The sequence below is a fragment of the Arachis hypogaea genome, chromosome 2, assembly GCF_003086295.3.
Source record: "Arachis hypogaea cultivar Tifrunner chromosome 2, arahy.Tifrunner.gnm2.J5K5, whole genome shotgun sequence".
NCBI lineage: Eukaryota > Viridiplantae > Streptophyta > Magnoliopsida > Fabales > Fabaceae > Arachis > Arachis hypogaea.
Window position 1 is genome coordinate 96,315,318 of NC_092037.1, and position 23,887 is coordinate 96,339,204.

The following is a 23,887-nucleotide window of genomic DNA, read 5'->3' on the forward strand; positions in this document are numbered from 1 at the left end:
GACGTGGTTTGAGTTGGTGGTGTATGGTAGTGGGTTTTGTTAATGGTATTTTATAGCGGTTTATTTTAGTGTTAGCAGTTTAAGCAAGCGGGTTAGGCCAGTGGTTTTTGTTAGTGATTTTTGTACTCGGTTTTTGTTAACGGTTTTGGATAGTGGTTTTACTGATGGTTAGCGGTTAAGGGTAGTGGTTTATGATAAATGAAAATGCATATGTTTTTGTTAATGTTATTTGCACGTGGTTTGAGTGAGCGGTTTGTGTATAAAATGTTGGTCGTTTGTTTCATATATCTTTTACCCATCACGATTTATTTTCTGGTTCCATATGAAATATATTGAATATGTTAGTGGTTTCTGCATCTGTTCTAATTATGCGGTTTATGTACTGGCCAGCCTCGTCGTTGCATATCCAGCGTTAGGCGGCAGTAGGGGATGCGTCTTGATGAGAGGTACGTTCCGTACTTGCAGATGGCCGGATTGTACCATCTTGCGAGACTGAACGACAGATGGTTCCGACTAGACGAGCCCCTAGTCAGCGCATTCGTCGAGAGGTGGCGGCCTGAGACGCACACCTTCCACATGCCGTTTGGAGAGTGCACCATCACGCTTCAGGACGTCGCATACCAGCTGGGGTTGCCAGTCGACGGAGATTACGTTAGTGGTTGCCTGACAGACTTCCACCTTTACATTGAGGGTGGTCGACCTGCTTGGCAGTGGTTCCATGAGTTGCTCAGTGTTTTACCTCCCGAGAACCAGGTGCAGAAATTCGCAGTCAACTGCACCTGGTTTCAGGAGACATTTGCAGAGTGTCCAGACGGGGCTGATGAGGAGACGGTTAGGCGCTTTGCCCGGGCCTATATCATGATATTATTGGGCACGCAGCTGTTTGCTGACAAATCCGGCAATCGTATACACATCAGATGGCTACCTTATGTTGCTCGGCTTGAGGAGATGGGTCGCTACAGTTGGGGGTCGGCGGCACTAGCATGGTTGTACAGGTGCATGTGCCGAGTCGCCAACAGACATGTGGTGAAGTTAGCTGGCCCTTTACAGTTACTACAGTCTTGGATCTTCTGGAGGTTTTCCACTCTTAGACCATCTGGGTATGATGAGATTAGCTGGCCCCTTGCCTCGAGGTACCGTTATTGTTTTGTACTATATATTTTTCTTGTATTTATTTTCGATTATGCAACCAATTTTTATGTTTCTCGTACGCAGATGGTCTGGTTACAATCTTGGGATTAGCAACAAGGGACCTCGGGTACAGATGGCTCGCATGAAGATCGACTTGTTACAGCCTCGGCAGGTAAGTACGCAGAACATATGTGTATCTGAAGTCGTTGTTTCAGTTTATATTGTCTAACATAAGTGTACAAACGTTTTTATGTTGATTTTTTCAGTTCATATGGATGCCCTATAGCGCACTCGATGTCATCCAGGTTGTCCATCCGGAGGTCTTGGAGCCTCGGCATACGATGTTATGGTGGTGCAGGACGTCCCTGATTTATTTTGCGGTTGTCGAGTGGCATCAGGTTGACAGAGTTTTACCTCAGTTTGGTGGCGTTCAGCCCATACCGTCTCCCGCCCTGAACATCGACTTCTTGATGTCGAAGGACGGGAAAGGAGGTGACCGTTGGTTCCCAGCACAGTATGCTGACTGGCATCTTCACTGGCAGGAGCGTGCGGAGCACGTTCTACAGTTTGACATCGTGCCCGACCCCGGTCCGTCACATGATTTCTTGACATGGTGGTATCAGCACGGAAAGAGGTTTCTGTCACCGGAGATGTTATTGGGGGATCCGAGAGGTATTGCTATTCCAAATGAGGCAACGCAGAGGGGTGCAGGCCGACTTCCAGATATGGACCGGGTCGAGGATGTTCCTGACAGGCGTCGTATTGAGCAGAGAGCACGAGTTGGGACACGTCGTAGCCAGCGTGAGTGGAACTGGGTGGATCGGGCTATGGATGACGGAGACGACCCATTTAGGGGTGGGGGGAGAGTTCGTGGTCGTGGAGGCAGGAGGAGGGTGGGTGCTGCTAGAGAGGGTGCCCAGATGCCTGGGGGAGGTGATGTTGCGGGGGTTGATAGGGCCCATCAGGGCGGGCATGATGGTGGGCGCATGGATCTGGTATGGGAGATCCCACGAGTCACACTGATGCTGGGCTTGGTGGTGGAGGTCTTGGAGATTATTTCGTAGGTGTTCCCGGTGATGATCATACCCTTCAGGAGAGTACTCCATGGGTGAGTCCTGGCTCGATGTTTGGAGACTTACTTGCTAGTGATGGCATTGTGGCCGAGTTCGGTGGACCGCATTTCCTTGATGATATCTGGACCATCATGCAGGAGGATGAGGCTGCAGCTGGACGGGTTCAGACGACAGGGACACAGGCACCCCTGGATGTAGATCTGAACGAGCCTGCCACGGTAGCTCCTGCGCATCCTTTTGCCATGGGTGGGACCCCAGCATCGGCCCAGAGTATTGGATCACATTCAGTTGCCGGCCCGTCATCATCCAGACCCGTGCATGTTGCGCCTATGACCCCGAGACAGCCAGTTCCGGATGACAGCGACGAGTCGATTGAGGATGAGGAGCCACTTATACGTAGGGGTTACCGGACACGGGTGCCACGCCGTTGCGGCACTGGATCGCACCTATTTAGATGATTTATGGATAGTGGTATATGTCATGTTGTTATATTTATATTGTGTACCTTGTTGGTTGGTTATCATTGTTATGGTATGTACTTTGTTATTATGTTATTTGATATTATGTTATGTACTTTGATGTTTTGTTATGTCATTTACTTTGATGTCTTCTACTTTTATGTTATGATTTATAGTTTGATGTTATGTTATTCGTTATCAGTCATCCCATGATATAATGTTGTTTGTTTTAGATAAAAATTTCAATCATTTAAAAGACATTCAACAGAAATATTTGGTACGAATAACAAGTTTCATTACACATAGGAAACAACTTAGTTCCAGACAAGTGCTAATACATTAACAAATAAAAACAATTAGAAGACAAGTGCTAATACATTAACAAATAAAAACAGACAAACCAAATCTCCTACTGATTTCCAGCAGTCCCGCTGGGGCCTGCGGCTTGTGGACAACTACGCCTGGTGTGACCTGGCTGCCTGCAGAGGCCACATCTCTTTGGCCGGTTCGGATCTGCTTCATCCATGTTGGTGCGAATTCTTGTGGATCTAGGACGACCCTCCCTCGCACGCCTCATATTCGGATCCGGTATAACGGTAGGCCCGGCATAAGGTGGCCAGAAACCCTCTGGAATGGGAGGTGTAAATCCCATCTGATAGACACCGAAAACGGAACTAAGGCGATAGACCTCGTGGACGTAAGGCTGCCATGGAAGTCGTGAATAAGCACAGCATGCCAGTGCGTGCGGACAGGGAAAATGAAGTGCTTGGAAGTATCCACAATCACAAGTCTTAGACCCTAATGAGACCCTGTACGTACCAAGAGAGAATGAACCTGTCGGAGTCGTCTCAGCAACGGTGTACTCCGAGTTATCCCTGTCGTAAACAGTAACCGTGAAGCACCTGGCTGTCTTCAGGTTGGCCTCGATACACTTTACTAGGTATTGACTGAATTGTTGTCCAGTACCCATCTGAGCCTCTGCCTCCCTACCCTTACGGACAAATAGCTCAGCTAGCCTTCCGTATGTGGCCTTCACCAGCGAGCAAACAGGGAGGTTTCTTATCCCCTTCAGGATTGAGTTGACACATTCCGAAATATTGGTCGTCGTGTGCCCGAATCTCCGACCCTTATCACAGTACTGTGTCCACAACGAATACTCGATTCGGTTCGCCCAGTCACACATTGCCAAATTCTCAGAGCGGAGAATGTCAAACCAGTAGTCGAACTCCACTTCGGTCTTCGCATATGCGGCGTTAACAAGAAGCCTCCGGGCATCTTTTCCCTTGAACGTCAAGGCAAAATTCGCTGCAACGTATCGAATGCAGAACGCCCGGTACGCAGTCGGGGGTAGCCATCCCCCATCCGGAGCCTCGAGGGCTGCCTTGATGCCGTTTATGCCTATCTGAAATAACTAACAGACCCGGCTAAGGTGTCACGTGCTCACAGAGGTGGGAAAGAAAGAAAGACCATGACTCAGCATTCTCACCCTCAACTAGTGCAAATGCCACGGGGAGGATGTTCGAGTTTCCGTCCTGTGCAATGGCTACTAGCAATGTTCCACCATACTTCCCATATAGATGGGTGCCATCAATACTAACCAAAGGCTTGCAATGACGGAATGCCTGGATACAAGGGGGGAAAGTCCAGAACAGCCTATGAAAATAAACCTGCGACTCGTCAACCTGTCCCCCAACTCGAACAGGGCAAGTCCTGAGGACGGCTACAGTACCAGGCATCGTCAGCTGAACTCCTAAAACCCACCTAGGGAGCTCATTGTACGACTCGTCCCAGTCCCCATATATGACGGCAACGGCCTTCTGCTTCGCCATCCATACCCTCCGGTACGTTGGCCTGAACCCAAAGTGTGCGGCCGTGGCATTTTGAAGCACCTTGATGTTCACAGCTGCATCAGCCCTAACCATCGGCATAATGAAGGTGGATATCACATGGTAGTCCAGACTCCTATGGTCGCTGGAGATGGAGCTGGCGAGACATGTATGCGGTCCGTTGTATCGCTTCACTTCCCAGATACCCTTCCGCTGTCGGAGACTCAACCGAATCAGCCATGTGCACCCATTCCCAAACTCTGAACACTTTCCCACATACCTGCGGTAGTCAGACTCAACGATCTTGTACTGGACCTCGACGGATACTGTACGTCTTCACACTCAACAGCGCCTCATCTTTATCCTGAAATTGTTGGCCAACCTGGAATTCGTTCATACCGGCAGACCCCTCGGTATCTCTAGCGCCAAATCCTGAGGGCTGCAGAGCATTTTCGTCCTGCCGCATGGCATCCAGGTCCAACGATGAAAAATGGGGTGGATACTGCTGTGTGCCGGAACTAGATCCACCTGTAGCCCTTCTCGGAACAGTAGTTCCAACATCATCGCCGCTTTCATCAGCGATCATATCCGGCTCCACGTCATCGTCATCTGGATCATCAAACAAACCATCACCAAAGCCAGCCGGTGTGGGACAATGTACCTCGGTGGGAATATGTTCCCCATACCGAACCTCGTCTCCAACATTGCCGCTCAGATCAACGGCAAACGAAGGGGACGCAACAGGCTGCATCGGTGGCTCATACACAGGAGCAGAGGATGAAGCAACAGCAGGTCTCGAGCTCGAGCCGGCAACCGCGGCTATAGTATTGGCATTCCGGTTCGAACCACCCGAGCTGGATACCACATCAACCAACTTTGCCAACAACTCTGGTGTCCTTACCTCGGAAAACTGCCTACGACAAAGAAACATAACCTGCAAGTCCTCGTCACTACCGATTGTGGAACAATCGAACTTCACGGTGTCATGGAGCACCGCTGTTGGAATGCGGTAGAAAAACTTCTTGACCCTATTAACTCCTTCGAGACCAAGCTTCTCCAGCACAGAGCTAACAAGAGCATCGTAGGTGGTTGTTGGCGTCACGATAATACATAGGGGATTCTTATCAGTGAACTTCACGCCGGACCGAGTTTTTCTCTTAATCGACCCTCTGTAATGTACCAGCACTAGAAAACTCTCCGCACTAGCCATCTCCCCTCTTTGTTGAGAGCATCATGAGTTCACAGCATATATATACAGCTCCGGTTCGCACTATATATATATAATTCGAAACAATTTGTTTCGAATTATGTTGTATCACACGCTAACATACTAATTCGAATTAACTAAATTCGAATTAGTTAAGTGTAATTCGAAACAAGTTGTTTCGAATTACTTTATTCTGTTTCCTTCCTAGTAATTCGAATTAAGTCAATTCGAATTACTTTAAGTCGTTGCATGCACATAATTTGAATTATATCAATTCGAATTACTTGAGAGTATAATTCGAATCTTATTGATTCGAATTATATAATAATTCGTCCTGGTGGATTCAGGTGTGGATTTTTGATTTGGCTAATTTGGGTAATTTGGAGCTCTCCTTGGCTTATTTGAGTTTTTTACCCTAAAATTTATCGAAAATGTTAAGAATAAAATTGAAACAAATTAAACATTATAGGAATTTTTAAAAATGTTAAGAATAAAAAATATATTTTATCTGTCACAAAATTATATTGATATAGTCATTTCTCTAAGATAATTTTTCTTGGATAATACTATAATGAAAAGTAAAAAATATTTTTTCTATAAAAAGAATTTACCAAAAAAATTGTATCATATGCAATGCACTTTTTTTTTCTAAATTTAGTAAAAGCATTCACTCGTCTTCCAATTTTACCATTTACAAAAAAAATTCTCTTTTTGCTTCAATGATTAAGTAGACATTTCCAAACTTCTTTCTCAATTTATGTTTGTTAGTTTTTATGTAATGTTTTTTGTAACAATGCTTTTATTTTATTTTTAAAATGATTTTTTTTACGATATTTTTTAACCCAACAGATTAATAATTAATCCATTGCGAACTAGAGCTCTATTGAAGAGTTTGCTATTGACCAATAGGTTGTTGCATGCATAAAGCCAAATCCAAACTTCCGACATTTGTTTACTAATGAGCTAACCAACTGAGTTCATGAAATGACTTACATGAAATGACTTAGATTTCCATAATATGGTCTAGTCTTTCATTATCCCATATATCAACTATCCTTAAATAGAATGAAATGATGAAGGCATGAAAACTCTTACAGCATCTGCCATCATTTCTTCTGCATTTGGAAGTCTCAATCTTACAGCCACTTGAACTCTTCCAGGAACTTTACACAAGTATGAAATAGAAAAGAAATGTCACAATAACATCATAACAGAAACCACAGTTAACGATTACAAATATTTGAGGATTTGCATCCAACAATTAATATATATATATATATATATATATATATATATATATATATATATATATATATATATATACACACACACAACATAAGCATAAAAAATGCTGCTGAAATTACAGACAAGTGCCAAGTCTACAGTATCTTGTCACAATGAACTGTTCTATATCCTTTTCAACATCAGTTCCAGAATATACTCTACTCCGATGTATAATCTAGGATTACAGAACACATCATAAAACTTCCAAAGAATACTATTTGAATATAAATTAAGAACCTCATTTCTTCAAAATCAGCTAAAGCTTAGAGAACAAATCTAGCACTTTTTCTCAACTAAAAACCTCATCAGCAACTATTCATCTCGAGCTTAGGCAGCATAATTAAGACATGATGATTTAACCAATATCACACATGTTTATTTTCCAGTTCATCATCCACACGTTAAAAAAACTAATAATTACTTGAAATTTGAACACATACAATAAATTTGATCGCTATAAGCCTATAACAGAACACGTGACAAACACTAAAAAGGCTTCTATAACAAAATCAAACGAGTATCTATAAATTTATTAGGTTACTTGAAATCGTAACAACAAAGAAAGAAGCTACTGAAAAATCGGTTAACAAAGGGCTGATTTAGAGCTACATTTGCATTCACCTTCATACTCTTACGTTTCTACTACTGCTTACTGTTTCACTATTCAAACACATAAGCACTTGCTCTTTCTCACTCTATTCCGTTATCAGCGTTGCGAGTGAAGAGAATAACTAAGCCGAAAGGAATCGAATTACTACTCGTACGTTTCTATTGTGGAATGAGAACGAGAATTCAAAAGCTGAAATCGGAAGAATAAGAAAGGTGTTAGGAAACCTGCGTCGCCAGCGTGAGATGGCGAGCTGCGGCGGAGAGCGGCGGGTCCCGGAGGGTGAGAGTGGCGAGGCTTCGTTCTGAGGATGCTGTTGTTGTTGGCGCCTTGGCGATCTAACTTGGCGGTTCCGCGTTGAACGACGCCGTTTCGGGGAATAGTCGACGCCATAGCTTCAAGCTTGTAAAAGCTTCAAAGAAGAATGGGCGAATAGAGAAGTTACTTTTCTACAAATTCAAATGAAGTGTGTGTTTGCGTTGTTAAGTAGTAACTGTTTTTGTTGTGTCTTTGACTCTTAAATCTTAATGCTTTGTTTGGGAGTGGAAAGAAACAAGAAGGAGAGAAATCGAGTGAAAAAAAATAAAAAGAAAATAAATAGAAGTGAAATTTAATTTTTATAGGTGTGTTTGGAAATTGAAATGATGAAATGGAATGACCAAATGATTTTTTTTTCCGTTTTCTCCCCTTAGTTGGGAATAAAAGTTTTTACTGGCCCCACATTACTTTTTGTTACTCTTATATTTTTTCTTCTCATATTCTTTCAAAATCAATTTCCTTTCTATTTCTTTTCCCATATCAAATCCCTCCTATTTTTCACCGTAACAAACATAGCAGAAAAGGACAGACAACCCTCTAATCTTTTAAATTTTTTATAAATATATTTTTGATAAAATATAAATATAAAAAAATTCTGATTTTAATAAATAGAAGATAATTTAATTCTTCTGTTTATTTGCTTTTTATACACTAAACAAAATTATTGTGGTTGAAATATTGTTCAGGTATCTATTACGGTATCACATTAGATGGAGAATAAAGCTCAAAGAATAAATAGGTCCCTGCTAATCAAAATATCGTTGTTTTGCAAACATAGTCAATTCTTATTAAAAATCCTTTGGCAAGAGAGAAATTACCATATACTGTCCTAACCTCTTCATGAAGGCAGAGCTTTCTTCCCTTCCACAACGGTCATGATCACATTCGCGTTAGGGTTTTATTTAGTGTAGGGTGCCATGCATGCAAATGCACTCTACCATGGTTGCTTTCTGTTTCAGTTTTGTTGAAAAAAGTTATTATACCCTCATTTTAAAGTCTTTTATGGTTCTGTGTATTGTGGATTGATTTTATTTTTGTTAAAAAATTACAGATGACTGATAGATATGTGATTTCTGTTTTTCACCATGGAGAAAAGTTTGTGAGAAATGGTGATAGAGGACTTGTTTATGTGAATGAAAAAGTAGAAAATTTTTAAAGATGAACATAAATTTTATCAACTTTGGTGATTTGGTGAAGTTGTATGAGGATTTAGAATATCCTAGCTACAAGGTAATATACTCGTTTGATAGTACGGCGAATGATATTGAATCTGGGCTTCATCTTTTAACAGGAGATAGTGGGATTCGTGAATTGTGTGACAATTTGATTAGGAATGAAAAAAAAATGAGTTCTATGTTTACTTTGATCATGTTGTCGATGAATCTGAGTATGTAGAGGAATCCGGAGCCAGAAATGCAGGAAGTGGGAATGTTGGGTGCATAGAACTATATGACAGAAAACCCAATTTAAACCTTAAACCTTTGTGAAACGATGTCATTTTGATCAGCAGGGACCTATTTTTTTTCAAACTTTATCCCCATCCAGTGTGGCACCGTAATGGATACCTAAACACCATTTTAACCACGTCAGCCAGTTCCGTTTGGTGTATGAGAAGCAAATAGATGGAAGGATTAAATTGTCCTCCATTTGTTAAAGTCAATAATTTTTTGTATTTAAATTTTGTCAGGAATGTGTTTGTCAAAAACTTATAAGATTAGAAACCTATTTGTCATTTTTCTTAAATCTTAATAAAGCTCGAGTTCGGTTTATCGGTTCATTTTTTGCACTTTTTAATTTGCATATGGAGGGTGCAATGGAATAGAATGAAGTTATAGGGTGTAGGGGTGCTTATTAATACGAATGTGGTGTCAGTAAAGGAAAAATCGAACGGTCCGAGTTGATGGTGAGTTATCGGACGGTCCGATTTAAGCTGCACAAATCGAATCGTCCGATTTGTGCCTTCCCGTCACGTGTCGCACATGCAGGTAATGTAGACGGTGATCCCCTTTAAGCCAACAGAACCCCACCTGAAGCCCCACTCTTTATTTGGTGTGTCCCTTTCTTCATTTCTTCGTTCCTCATCCATCCATCCAGCCACCATTTTCTTTCTCTTCATCACTTTCTTGAAGCTTTAGAAAAAAATCAATTACAATGTCAAAGAAGTAAAAACGTAAAGATGTTGATCATCCTGAACTTCATATTATCTGTAATGTCCCAAGCTTCTTTTCTTTTATTGTTACTACTCTACCCTTTAATTTTACCAAAATTGCTGCATTACCCTTATTCCTCCTACCCAACCCTAACCCTAAATTATTGAACAACTCCCACAAATTTATTCTCTCTCACATACACCCCCACCCCAAGCACAGAAGACAAAATAAAAGAGAAAGAGGATCAAGAAGAGAAATAAAGAGATGGAATGAAGAAAAAGAAAAGAGAGGAGATGACGCCGGCAAGGGGTTTACTGTCGTCGTCGTCACTGCTGAGGAGAGGAAAAATGAGAATGCAAGCAGAGAGAAAGGGCGTCGTCGTGGTAGGACCTAGGGGATGCTTCTGCCGCTGTTGAGCCACTCTGACCCCGTTGCCGTCGCCATAGCTGCAGGCGTGGAGGCTTGAAGAGAGACAGCTTGAGAGAGAGTGATGCGAAGAGAGGGTCTTCGAAGAGAGAGAGAGAGAGAGAAAGAGCTCGCAGAAAGAGAAACATGACCATACACGAACAGAGAGGGGAGGGGGAACTCGCCGGAGGAGGAGACTCGTCGCAGCGCCTCTGGTCGCCAGGAACGGCGCGACCGTCGCCGGAAAACATGCCGGAGTTTCCAAACTCGCGCGGCAACACTACCTTGCCATTTGTTCTAGTCTAGCTTCTCCCCTTAATCTCTTCTATTTTCACCTTATCTCTGCCACCATTTCATTTTTCTACCTTGTTCTTGTTTTTATTTATTTTTGTCTTTGTTCTGTCTTGGATTTTCCAGAATTTTATCTGCATTTGTCTCTTTATTTGACTTGAATTACTGCATTTGCCTGGTGTTGTGGTCATTATCGCTGCCGTTAGAATTGAAGTTGTTGCCATTGTCTTAGTCCAAGTTCTGTGCTCTTCCGATCCATTCTACTTCAACCTTCCTCACCTTTTATCTTGGCATTCCGGGTTTGATCTCTTCAGTCCCTTGAGACCAATTTGTGAGTAGGATTTACATTTATAATTGTTTGATTGTACATCTATAATTATTTTGATATATATCAATTATGATTTTTGAATTATACTCACTATATTTGCCTTGAATGATTTTAAATTGATTAGAATAATTGATTTTTAGAATTAAATAATTCGTTTTTACGAAGTTTATACTTTCGGAACTATACATGAGACTATATATATTTTGATGAAATTTTGCATTATTCCAAAATGTTTGATTTTAATTGAATATCTGCTTTTGAAGCATTAAAGTATTTGTTGGTACTCACTTTAAAGTTGGTGAAATATGTTTGAAATTTCTTATAATTGAAAAAGTATGATTGGAAAAGATTTCTGATGAGAAAGTATTATTTGATTTGATTTGATTCGATACCATATATTTGAAAGATCAAGGATTTGTTGTATTTGAGATTATATGTTTTGAATTGGTTTGGAAGGCTCGTATTAGAAAACCGTAGTTAACAGCGGTTATGACGTTAACCTAGATGCATCTGGGTCAGACCCCAGCTAACAAGGGCGTTGCTAGCCTAATGTGTAGGCCACACGTTGGATCTGTTATTCCGTACGGACACACTAGAGGAAAGGGCTACCCATAGAGGTGGAGCCGCCCAAATGTGGACTTTTAATTTTATTTTTGTATGAGAACTCCTTTATTGATTCATTTATTCATATAAATTATTATTTTTTTACTAAAATTATTTTTATAATAATATTTATATGGTCTCATGTGAATTATAGATGTATTGTCTAGTCACTGGGTTTTAAAACTCACTCCGTTTTTTGAAAAAAATAATTTTCAGGAATAAATATTTGATTACGTGAGTATTTCTATTCAAGAGTAATGATCCGCAATTGGTATCAATTTTGTGTTGAGTTCTTAGACATCATCTACTCCATATGTCACACGTAGGATTCATCCATATTTATCTATTTTATTTTTGTTTAAAATATGTAATTATTCATTTTAGAAAGTGTAAATTTATCAAAAAATATTTGTAACCTTAATTATCTTATATTCGAATCTGTTAGGCTTGCTATGGGACTAATTTTCTGAGCGCCAGTCATGGTTCATTTTGGGTTGTGACATTATCAATTATCTTTGTCATTCTGATTATATATGTTTGTTTTTAATTTTTTTATATATCTAAAATATTATAAATAATATTAAGAATGAAGATTGTTAATAATAGTTAGTGTAATAATTTAAAATATATATTTAAATTTAGTTAGTGAATATGTTAGCGGTTGAATCTGTTTAGATTAGACTAATATAGTAAATTAGTAAAAAAGCATATGTTTAGAAATATTTGTAATAATTTAGGAAAATTATAATTAATTATTATTAGAGCTACGTTGGGCATATTATTAGTATTAGGAGAAAGTCTAGGGGCTAGTCATTTTTGTGTTTTATGGCCAGCACTTAATCAAAAAAAGAAATATTGGTGATCTTCCACTATTGAATGTAATCTCACACCATTAAAAATAATATTGATGGCCAATTGATGGTTACAAAATACAAAAATTGTTGGCCCCCTAGCACTCCTCTTAGTATTAATGTATAATGTTTGGGCTACAAAGTAAAAATTTAAGAAGATATGTTTAAAAAAAATAAAAAATATATATTTAAATTTAGTTAGTGAATATTTTAATCAATAATAATATTTGAATTAGACTAATATGATTGATTAGTTAAAATATATGTTTAAAATTTTTTGTAATAATTTTTGAAATTATATGTTTAGAGTTATGTTAATTGTTGTATAATTGTTTGTAATAATTTTAGAAATTATGGTTAATAGTTAGGTTTTATAAAATATAATATATTACATTTTACCGGTAATAATAATTTATTTATTGTTAGATATTTAAATTGATATAAATGTATTATTATAGTTGAGGTTTTAATATGTAAAACATGATTAGGTAAATAAGAGTTGAATTTATTTAGTTATTAGTTATTATTAATAGTTAGTTAGTAATTATGATTATTTGCGATGATATAGGAATTATTATTATTATCCGTTAAACTATGAGTATATAAATAAATAATTATGTAAGAAACAATTGATAGCAAAATTAGGAAACCATTGAATTATTAATATTTTGAAATTAAATTATTAGTATTAATATTTAGTTGAATTATTATATTTAGTTGTTTTCATTTATATGCATGCATGCTGGTTACTAAATTAGTATTAGTCTAATAAATTAGTTATTATTATTATGAAATTATTAATTTTTAGTAGTGAATTAGTAATTATTGTTAATTTAGTAATAGTTTGTTATGTTTTTGTAAAGTTCACAGAATTTGACATGTAAATATCTACTGTCTTTGACAATCATGCTGTAGAGGAGCATTTATGGTTCACTAATTTTTATCATGTTTTTTATGTTGGAATAGTTCAATGCCAGAAATCATTGGTAAATACTCTAGTTGAGAGGTGGCACCCAAACACACACACATTTCACTTTTCTGTTGGTAAGTGTGCTGAGTGTTTGCACTATTTTAGAATTACACCGAAAAAGTCAGACTGTAGAGGAAGCTGTATAAAATTGACGTGGTTTCAGAATTTAAAAGAATGTTTACAGTGTGTGACAAAGACAGTATCATTGGTACGTGAAGTGCCACATTATGTTGTTATTTGGTACGATCTTGTTTGGAGACAAGTTAGGGGCAGCTGTGCACTGGAAGTTTCTGCCTTTATTTCGTGATTTTGGCAGTATACGATAGTATAGTTGGGGATCGGCATGCTTAGCACACCTGTACAGGTCGTTATGCAGAACGTCTCGTTTTGATTGCAAGGAAATCGATGATCCATTAACACTTCTCTTAGCTTGGGCTTGGCTCTGTCTACCACATCTTGCGCCGATTCCTAGGAATCTCCGCAGTTTTTCGCTTGCAAACAGGTAATCCATTATCGACTTACATCGTACATTCATATTTAGCATCCAATTGTGTTAATGAAATAAATTACCTTAGATGGCATAACTGGGACCATGGAGGTGGACGCTATAGACATCTTAGTCTTGCTCACTTTAAAAAGTCATTTGATGATCTTCAGGAAGGTCAGATTTGTTTTCATTAAAGGAGTATTTGTTTTTATTTTAGTATAATTATTATTTGGATTGTAATCATTTGTTTCTTTTATTGTGTGTAGTTTGTGTGGTAGGTCTATGCTGTTGACCGTATTGACCCAAATATAATTCCTGCAGAAATCTACATTGACTCAGTTGGGTGGAGTGCTACGGTACCATTGGTATCATTTGAATGCATTGAGTGGCATACAACCGATCGATTTAGGGGACAATTCAGTTTCATTCAGGGAGTTTTTATCAGGAACGGAGTTTTGATAAGGCACACGGGAAAGTCCTAACTAGTCCTAAGAATTTTAACTGGATCACAGCCACGACTCATTCATTTTGGGTGATGCAGTGGATAAATAGGTATAATCACATTCTTACTCAGATTTTCATGCCTCCATAGCATCCCTTAGATATTTACATGCATTGGTATTATATAAAATATGGCAACCACTTGAACTTGTCGGATCTTGTGGTGCAAGAGAATGATGAGGGTAATCCAGCTTCGAATGATCCTGAGAAATGGTGGCTCTGGTACAAGTGTGACTACCATTATACCTTCTTATAACCTAACAGTATTTTCTGCGGATCATGCTTACCCTGATCAGCCAATCACAATCTGATCCATACTGTGTACATTTGGCATAAAATGTCAACGGCTCCAACTCATACACCCGATAGTCTATACTTCTTCGGATGATTTAATCTTTCATCGACATAATAACAACTTCCCTGAAACTGAATTTCATTCCCACGATAAATTCACTATCTACCACCATAGAAATTTCTACAACGACAACAGTCATACCATAAATATTTAATAAGTGAAATTAAAAATAAAATCTATCTATAACTTACAAATCAATCATACCAAAAATTTAATACTAACATAAATAAATATTTATATGTCGAAAAAATATTTACAATATTAATTTATATTTTAATATTCATATAAAAAATTAATACTCACTACATCATATTAATATAAATAAATTTTACATCAAGTAATTATTTCAATTTTAACCCAATGAAAACATAATCACATGCATAAATACTAATTAATATTAGGACAACTAATATTTAACTAAATCGATAACTAATTAAATAATTATTGTCTTAAATTTAACCATTTAAACACATAAACAAATATTAATTAAGTATATTTTCACATGTTACGTACGTGCATTCATATATTCAGAAAACTTCGAAGCATGCATGGCCTCCAAATTCAAAACTCGCATGAAAGATGGTTCCTCAAACGGATATTCATTTGCCAATACGTTTACCATGTCTATCACATTTGCCTTCATATTTCCGTCACTTTGATCTTCGTCTCCGTCTAGACTAACAATTTCGTAATTGCTTTCAAACTCTTCTTCACTATCACTATTGTAATCTTCCCGTTCAATATTTCGGTCGGTTTCAAATTGTTCAAACTCTATATAACTCAATGAACGGTATCTGAGCGTGACTTTCAATATACATTGAAAACATCTCTTGCATGCTCGCTTCATTAATTATATATTTGGTTTGAAATTGAACGAATCTGCCAAATACTGGTATAAGATACCTGTCTAAAATACATGATATTTTTCTTGACATTTCAGAATCTATCTTCTCACAAATGATACCTTTTAGTTCTTCAAATGAGATTGTGAATGGAATAACAACATCTAACGGATTTTCATAAACAAATTTCACTCCTTCAGATATTTGTAACAAAATCTGACCAAAATGATATATCTTTAATAAGACTCTATCATCCATGTTTCTCACTCACATGAATATAAACTCTACTGTCAATTTTTTTGCACTCTAACAAAATAATGGAGAAACATATGTTGGAAGAGCTCAGGAAAAAAGAAGAACAGCACGAAGGAGAAGATGAGATTTGCAAACTCGTAACACACGCAGCTATATATATACATATAAACATAACAAATCGTACCAACCGTTTTCTTTTTGTCTGTTGAAATAATATATTTTATTATCAAATCGGACGGTCCGATTTAAATTTCTCAAAATAAAAAAAATTAATCCCAACTGAAATCGGACGGTCCGATTTCAATTGCCAAATTTAAAAACTTTCTCTCTATATAAATCGGACCGTCCAATTTACGACCCTGATTTTTTCAATAAAAAAATCAAATCATGTTAGTTTTAGATAAAGCTATCCCACACTTCTGTATAGCATCCCATAATTCTATAACCAGACACATCGTACACACAGTTTCAATATAAAAAAAATGACCCCATTTTTTGAAAATAAAATTAATTTTGATTAGTCATAATTTATTATTAAGGGTTAAGATTCTATCTAAATCTATCTCATAAATATTGAAAATTAATCATCAATTATCTGTAAAAAATAAATAATTAAACATTCATATTATTCATATTACAGAGTCGACGCAGATTTCGATAATTTTTTTAAAATTATTTAATCCGATAATTATTATATTTATTTTATTTATTAAAATAAAAATTACACATATATATAGTTATATGCATGATTCTGCTGCCAACCCAACAAAAGATTAAAGTTCCATGCAAAATTTTTATTTTCTTAAAAATATCATTTTTTTTCAATATCTGAATTTATTACTTTTTTAAAAAATATTCTACATAAATATCTAATTATATTTATTCTTTTAAATAATTTTTTATGTAGTTAATATAAAATATAATAATTATTTTTATTTACGAGTCATTACGTATTTAAATACTTGTATAATATTATTTTACACCTATAACACATCAAAAATTAAATTCTTAAAATAATTATATATTATATATAAATATTTTGAAAATAAAAGAAAGGTTTAATAATAACTCAAATCAAATAAATAACTATCTACAAATTTTGAATGTTAAATTAGAATTTAGAAGTGAATGAGAATCATAGAAGTAGAGATGGACATAAGAGGAGAGAGTGGAGGCCTTAGCTTCCCCAGCTTTTTTAAAAAAAAGTTAATAGTAATAAATTATTAAGTATGATTTAATTTTTTTGAAAATTTATTTAGTGTTTAATCTAATATAAATAAAAGTCAAGTCGAACTTAAATATTAATGATTTCTAATATCTAAAAAGTAATTAATAATATTAAAAAAATTTAAAAAAGATATTATTACTAATATTTTTTAATTAAATAAATTTTTTTAAATTCCATGTGACCGTCCTTCTTAATTCATTTGGTATTAATTCTCTTTGTTTTAATTGCTAGAACTAAATTTATTTTTCAGTTATGAATATTATGAAAAATAACTCAGAAACAAAATAAAAGATGAATTTTTTACTAATTATTTTTTAATTATATTAAAAAAATTGTTAAAAAGTTTGACAGATTCTATTATCAATGAATTTTATGATACAAATAATCAACCATTTCGTTAATAATAAATACATACATAATTTTTATTCTTTAAAATATATTTTTTATCGATATATTTTTATAGTACATCTTTTATTATATAATTTTTTACATAATTTTTTAATATTATATATGTTTGTGCAGAAGTGTCCTGAAAGGCAAGAAAATCACGATTCTTATTTCTTGCACTACCTCATAAGTCACCATTCAACTACCTCATTTAGTTTCTGGTGGTATTTCTAGGTGATGCCTTAAATACATGACAATGGTGGTAATTCATGCATTCATTCTTTTTTATTTTTTATAATATGTAAAAGAGCAGAAATAGATTCTTTCCAATAGAAAAAACACTTGAAAGAATAAAATATAACTTTTCACTTTTAATTTTATAAGTGGAATCAAAATTAAATAAAAAAGAGAAAAAATGAAGAATTAAATTAAACACTTAATAATATCTAAAATTTTTTTCCACTAAAAAGAATTCACTCCCTAAAAAAGATGTTTGGTGTATTTATTATTTGTATCAAAGTTCAAAACTCAACTTAAAATTCATGAAATTCTTTGACTATGACCTAGAAACATGTAACACAAATTTAGTCGTCCCTGCTTTGAGAGGTGGAGTTAGACTAAATATTTAGGGACTGACATTTACGAATTAAGTTTAAGAAAATTATTTAAAATATTAGGGCATTGATAATTTATTAGTAAAAAGATATATAGTATTTTAATAATGAATGTATTGATAACTTAATTAAAAAAAATATTTTAACAATAAATTAGTTAGTATACTGTTATTATTTTTAAGTAATACCTATTAACAATAACCAAGTTGAATATTAAAGTATTTTATATAGCCTATTAAATTTTATATTTGAACTAATAACTTATCAATATTTTAATTGTTTAATGGCCAAATTAAATTATTAGATATAATATATAAAAGTAAACAAATACTTTCTGATTACAAATTAAAGTATATGGATTATGTACATCATATTATTTGCTATACAAAATCTATATTTCTTCTAAATATAAATCTTTTTAAACTAATTACATAAAATAATAGCTAATATTATATATACACCAAAAATTACTATAAGCATACTTATTATTCCTAACTAAAAAAATAAATATGGTAAAATAAGAATAAAAATGGCACCTCTAATAATATAAAATATATATTTACTATAATAAAAATAATTTAGAAGGAACGCATATTCAAAAACAGATTAAGATACTCATAAAGTAAAATTAACATTTTTAAACCCCTGCACTATATTTCGCTTTGTCTCGTATCAGAAAACTCTGTTAGATCTGAAAAGAGAGCAAAGAGCGAGAGAGAAAGGGAGTAGAGAGCAGAGAGTGAGAAGAGAGAAGAGAAGAGAACGAGAAATTGAGTTTATTGATTCTGAAAAACTACATTACAGAGTAGGTTTTCTCTTGAATTTATAGTCACAACTGAAACAGATTTTTCTAACAACTAATTATCCTTCTAATAAACTAACTCAGCATAACTAACTCCTAATCACATGCCTCACACTACAGCTAGTTTCATCTCTTATTTATCCTCAACATTCCCCCTCAACTTGAGCTTGGCTTGGTCAACTAGTCTTAGTTTGCATCTAATCTTCAAGAAGGCATCATGACTCACTGGCTTGGTAAGAACATCTGCAATTCGATCTTGAGATGGAATATGGACTACATATGCCTGCTTGTCCTCAACTTTATGTCGAACAAAGTGGAGATCAATTTCAAAATGTTTCGATCGGCTTTGCAGAATTGGATTCTGACTCATGAGCACTGTGCTTTGATTGTCACAAAACAATGTTGGAGGAAGTCCAGCCGGTATGTGCATTTCATGGAGGAGTTTCTGCAGCCACATAGTGTCTGTCATGGCATCAGCCAGGGCTCTAAACTCAGCCTCGGCGCTTGATCTGGCTACAGCCGTTTGCTTCCTGCTTGACCAATTTATGAGATTCACCCCAAGGAATATACAATACCCTGTTGTTGATCGTCTATCCACAGGATCTGCTGCCCAATCTGAGTCACAAAATGCTAAGATTCTGAAGTCGCTGCTTCTATGAATTTCAAGCCCAAACTCAATTGTCCCGGCCAGGTAGCGAAGGATTCTCTTTACTGCCTTCCAGTGCTGTTCCAGGGGAGCATGCATAAATTGGGACACTTTGTTCACGGAGAAGGCAATATCAGGCCTAGTGATGGTGGCGTATTGCAGCCCACCCACTATGGATCTGTACAAAAAGGGCTTATCAAATGTTGTACCTATTGTATCAAGCTTTAAGGTACTAGCCATTGGTGTGGTAACGGGTCTAGCCTCTAACATCTCAGCTCTCTTCAACAGATCCTTGACATATTTAGACTGTTTCAGCACTAGAGTATCAGCTTTAGTTCTTTCAACTTCAATTCCAAGAAAAAAATTCATTTCCCCCAAGTCTTTTAGAGTGAACACTTTTTTTAATTGTTGGATCAGACCATCAACTTCAGTTTGATTAGTGCCAGTCATCAGTATGTCATCAACATATGCTAGAAAATAGATTGTTGAAGCTTTACTGTGTCGAACAAAGAGACAAGGATCTGAGGTTGTACTTGCAAAACCAAATCCTCTAAGTGTGCTGCTTAGCTTCAGAAACCAGGCTCTTAGAGCCTGTTTTAAGCCATATAGGGCCTTCTCCAATTTGCACACAAGGCTAGAACCAAGTGCATAACCCTCAGGTTGCACCATGTACACTTTCTCATGTAAATCCCCATTGAGAAATGCATTGTTGAAATCAAATTGCATCACTCTCCATCCTTTTGAAACAGCAATAGACAGCAATGTGCGTACTGTTGTAGGCTTGGCAACTGGACTAAAAACTTGATCATAGTCCAAACCTTCTCGCTGATGAAATCTCTTTGCGACCAACCTCGCTTTGTACTTCTGAATTGTCCCATTTGGCTGTCTTTTGATGCGAAATACCCAGCGACATCCAATTGGTTCAACTGTTGGTGACTCTTCAACCACGTTCCATGTCTTGCACTTCAAAAGTGCTGCATACTCCTCATCCATTGCGGCTTTCTAATGCAGAAAGGTTAGTGCTTGTACCACTGAAGAAGGTTCAACTTGTGTGAGGTCTACAACATTATCCGGAACCAGTGCAGTGAACAGTTTCGGCTTAAAAATTCCAGCCTGACTTCTAGTAACCATAGGATGCGTTCGAGTAGGCGCTGTAGTGGGCAGAGCTACATGTCCTCTTTCTAGCTGCTCAGATAACCCTGCATTAGTTGAGGGAAACACAGAAGTAGAAGTAGTCATAGCAGTATCATCAGTTAATGGACAGTTATGAGCAGCACTAATATTGGCAGAAGACTCAGGTTGAACTAAGGGTGTGGAGGATGGTGAAAATGGTTGGAAAAGTGATTGTTGTGCAGGGTCTAGTATTTGACGGTGTAAATTGGCATCTGAGTTAGGAACAGGTGTTTCATGTATGAGAGGGCTAGTGGTGTTGGAAGTACTAATTGGAGATGTGGCTTGGGCATTGAGATGGTTTTGTTGGACAATGGTGTGGGCTGGAATGAGGTGCAATGGTGCAGATGTGATAGTTTGGAGGTGTGGGATAACATATTTCAGTTTTGGAGTTTGATTGAAGAAGAGAGATTGATAAGAAAACTCAGATTCATCAAATAAGACATGTCTAGAAACGTAGAGTTTGCCGGAAGGTGAGAGACATTTGTACCCTTTATGATGAGAGGAGTAACCTAAAAAGAGACATTTGTGAGTTTTAAAATTAAATTTATGAGTGTTGTAGGGTTTAAGTTGTGGATAACATGCACATCCAAAGGTTTTGAGAAACAAATAGTCTGGTTCTTTGTGATTGAGGAGCTCAAATGGTGTTTTTTGATCTGTAGTGTATGAGGGTAGTAGATTAATGAGATGAGTGGCTGTCAAGAAGGCTTGATCCCAAAATCTTAGGGGCAAAGAGGCTTGAGAGAGTAGTGTTAGGCCCATTTCAGTTATGTGCCGGTGTTTCCGTTCAACTTTACCATTTTGTTGGTGAGTGTAAGGACAACTAAACCTATGAGCAATGCCATGCTAAATGAGGAATTCTGTGAATTGTGAGAGAGGAATTCACCTCCATTATCAGTTTGAAGACTTTTAATCTTGTGTCCAGTCTTGTTTTCAAGTAGCAATTTGTATTGGGTAAAGGCTTGGAGAGCTTGAGCTTTGTTTTGCAGCAGGTATAGACATGTGTATCTGGTTTTGGCATCAATGAAAATTATATAATATCTAAAACCTGAACTACTGATGATTGGTGCTGGCCCCCAAATATCAGAGTAGACTAACTCTAGAGTTGTGTTATAGTCAGTGAGTGAGTCAGAGAACGGCAAATTATGATGTTTTCCTTGACAATATGCATTGCACAAATGAGTAATAGCTGTTGTGTCTCTTTTATTCATATCATCATCCACAATTTTACAACGCTGCATTACTTTTGCTACTGTTTTTGCTGCCGGATGTCCTAACCTTCTATGCCATACTTCAAACTGCGACACAGACACATCTTTACAATGTGTATTTCCTTCTTCTTTTCTTTTCTGTTTTTGTTCACTTTCTTTTTCTTTTTCTTTTTCTTTGCTTTTTTGTTCATGCTCAACACTACCTATTCTAGACTCTTGTACACTAAAATGAGATTCCTGGTCACTGCTAGCAGATGCAGTGGCTTTTATTGCTTGCAAAACTTCTCTTATTCCTCCAAATGAAGGTAAACCGCTTGATGATGTTGCCCTGGCCAATATGCCAATGTTGTCAAATTGATAAAGTCCTCCTCTAAGAGACCCTATGAGAAGCAGATCGTTGGTCTCCTAATCCTTAACAAAACAATCAAAAGGATGGAATTCAAAGAACACGTGATTATCTTGCGCAAATTTTGCTACACTAATGAGGTTCTTCGTGATTGAGGGAACATGTAGTAGGTTTAGTAGTTTAAAGTAGTGTGTGTTGGACTGATAAGGAGGGTTGGATACAGGAAATAATATAGTTCTGCCAATATTATTGATGCACATACCTTGACCATTACCTGTGAACACCTGCTCTATGCCTTCATACTCTGAGCCTGTAACTAGATTGTTGCCATCAAATGTAAGGTGGTGTGATACTCCTGTGTCCAGATACCACGCTCTATCTGTCAAAGGTGTGGTTGACGACGCAGCTGCAACCAATGCTCGTGGTTGTGAGTCTGTTTGTGACTGTGGTTGATGAAAGGCTGAAGACGGTGGAGCTGGATTTGATGCTGCTTCATAAGGTCTTTGATAGTTCTGATTAAACCTGTGATAACAATCCCATACAATGTGTCCAATCCTTCCACATAGTTGACATTGCGGCCTTGAATTGCCGTAATAGAAGGATCTGCCACCTCTAAATCCTCGACCACGAGCTCGTCCTCGAAACTCCTGACCTCTTCCTTGATAGTTATGTTGTTGATTTTGTGAATATGTAGAGTAATTGTGGTGGTGTTCTTGCAGTTTTGATTCTGAACCTTGAGCCAAATTTACATGCATAGTGCCAAGTACATTCTTTTTAAATCTCTCAACTAATTCTTCTTGTCCTACTAATAATGCCTCCACCTCACTCTCAGTTATTTCATCAGCCTTTGAATTTATCATAGTAATAAAAACATTGTAATCCTCATTTAAGCCTTGAGCTACTGCTTCGACAAATTCCTCACTAGTAAGAGGTGCACCTAATGCAGAAAGTGAGTTTGTTACCTTTTTAATCCTGGACATATATTCAGTTACAGATCCTTGAAGTTTGATGGTCTTAATTTGTGTTTTCAGCTGCTTTACTTTTGATTTCATCCTTTTTGCAAAATAATCTTCCAGTTTGAACCAGATCTCATAAGCAAATTCACACTCAGCCAACTGATGAGTAAACTCTGGATCCATTGAGGCAAAGAACCACGAGACTAAGAATTGATCCTCTTGCTCCCAAGCTTCAAACTCCTTCGTTTCAGTGTTTGTCAATCGATCTTGTTCAGATCCATATCTCCTCGGTACTTTTCTTGGATCGAGATGCTCCTTGAATTTATTCGATTTTATGAAGGCCAGTGCTTGACGTCTCCATGGAACGAAGTTATTTTCATCGAGCTTGAACGCGATGGTGTTGATCGTTGTTCTAGGGTTCACAATTGCGGAAGCTGGAATTTCACTTGGTAGCGCCATGGATCAGAACCTAGAGCTCTGATACCATGAGAATGTATCAGAAAACTCTGTTAGATCTGAAAAGAGAGCAAAGAGCGAGAAAGAAAGGGAGTAGAGAGCAGAGAGAAGAGAAGAGAGAAGAGAAGA

At 36.8% G+C, this 23,887-nt stretch overlaps 2 protein-coding genes across 2 annotated transcripts; both read right to left on the reverse strand.

The window, feature by feature from the left end:
- Positions 1-3,071: 3,071 nt before the first annotated feature.
- Positions 3,072-4,584, reverse strand: LOC112728781 (uncharacterized). The gene is made up of 2 exons (XM_072210506.1): positions 4,149-4,584; positions 3,072-4,039 (listed from the first exon to the last, which is right to left on the reverse strand). Exons 1-2 carry the CDS (start codon positions 4,582-4,584, stop codon positions 3,072-3,074), a joined length of 1,404 nt encoding a protein of 467 aa, XP_072066607.1.
- Positions 4,585-6,619: 2,035 nt separating this feature from the next.
- Positions 6,620-8,156, reverse strand: LOC112720297 (kinesin-like protein KIN-UB). Its single transcript, XM_025771193.3, has 2 exons — positions 7,814-8,156; positions 6,620-6,858 (listed from the first exon to the last, which is right to left on the reverse strand). Exons 1-2 carry the CDS (start codon positions 7,977-7,979, stop codon positions 6,752-6,754), a joined length of 273 nt encoding a protein of 90 aa, XP_025626978.1. The 5' UTR covers positions 7,980-8,156; the 3' UTR covers positions 6,620-6,751.
- Between the last annotated feature and the right edge of the window lie 15,731 nt (positions 8,157-23,887).

Excerpts from the sequence above, each read along its gene's own strand:
- LOC112728781 (XM_072210506.1), bottom strand. The coding sequence starts at position 4,584 with ATGGTTAGGGCTGATGCAGCTGTGAACATCAAGGTGCTTCAAAATGCC. Across the intron at positions 4,040-4,148 it reads GGCATTTGCACTAGTTGAGG|CCCTCGAGGCTCCGGATGGG; the intron begins GTGAGAATGCTG and ends GCATCAAGGCAG.
- LOC112720297 (XM_025771193.3), bottom strand. The coding sequence starts at position 7,979 with ATGGCGTCGACTATTCCCCGAAACGGCGTCGTTCAACGCGGAACCGCC. Across the intron at positions 6,859-7,813 it reads ATCTCACGCTGGCGACGCAG|TTCCTGGAAGAGTTCAAGTG; the intron begins GTTTCCTAACAC and ends ACTTGTGTAAAG.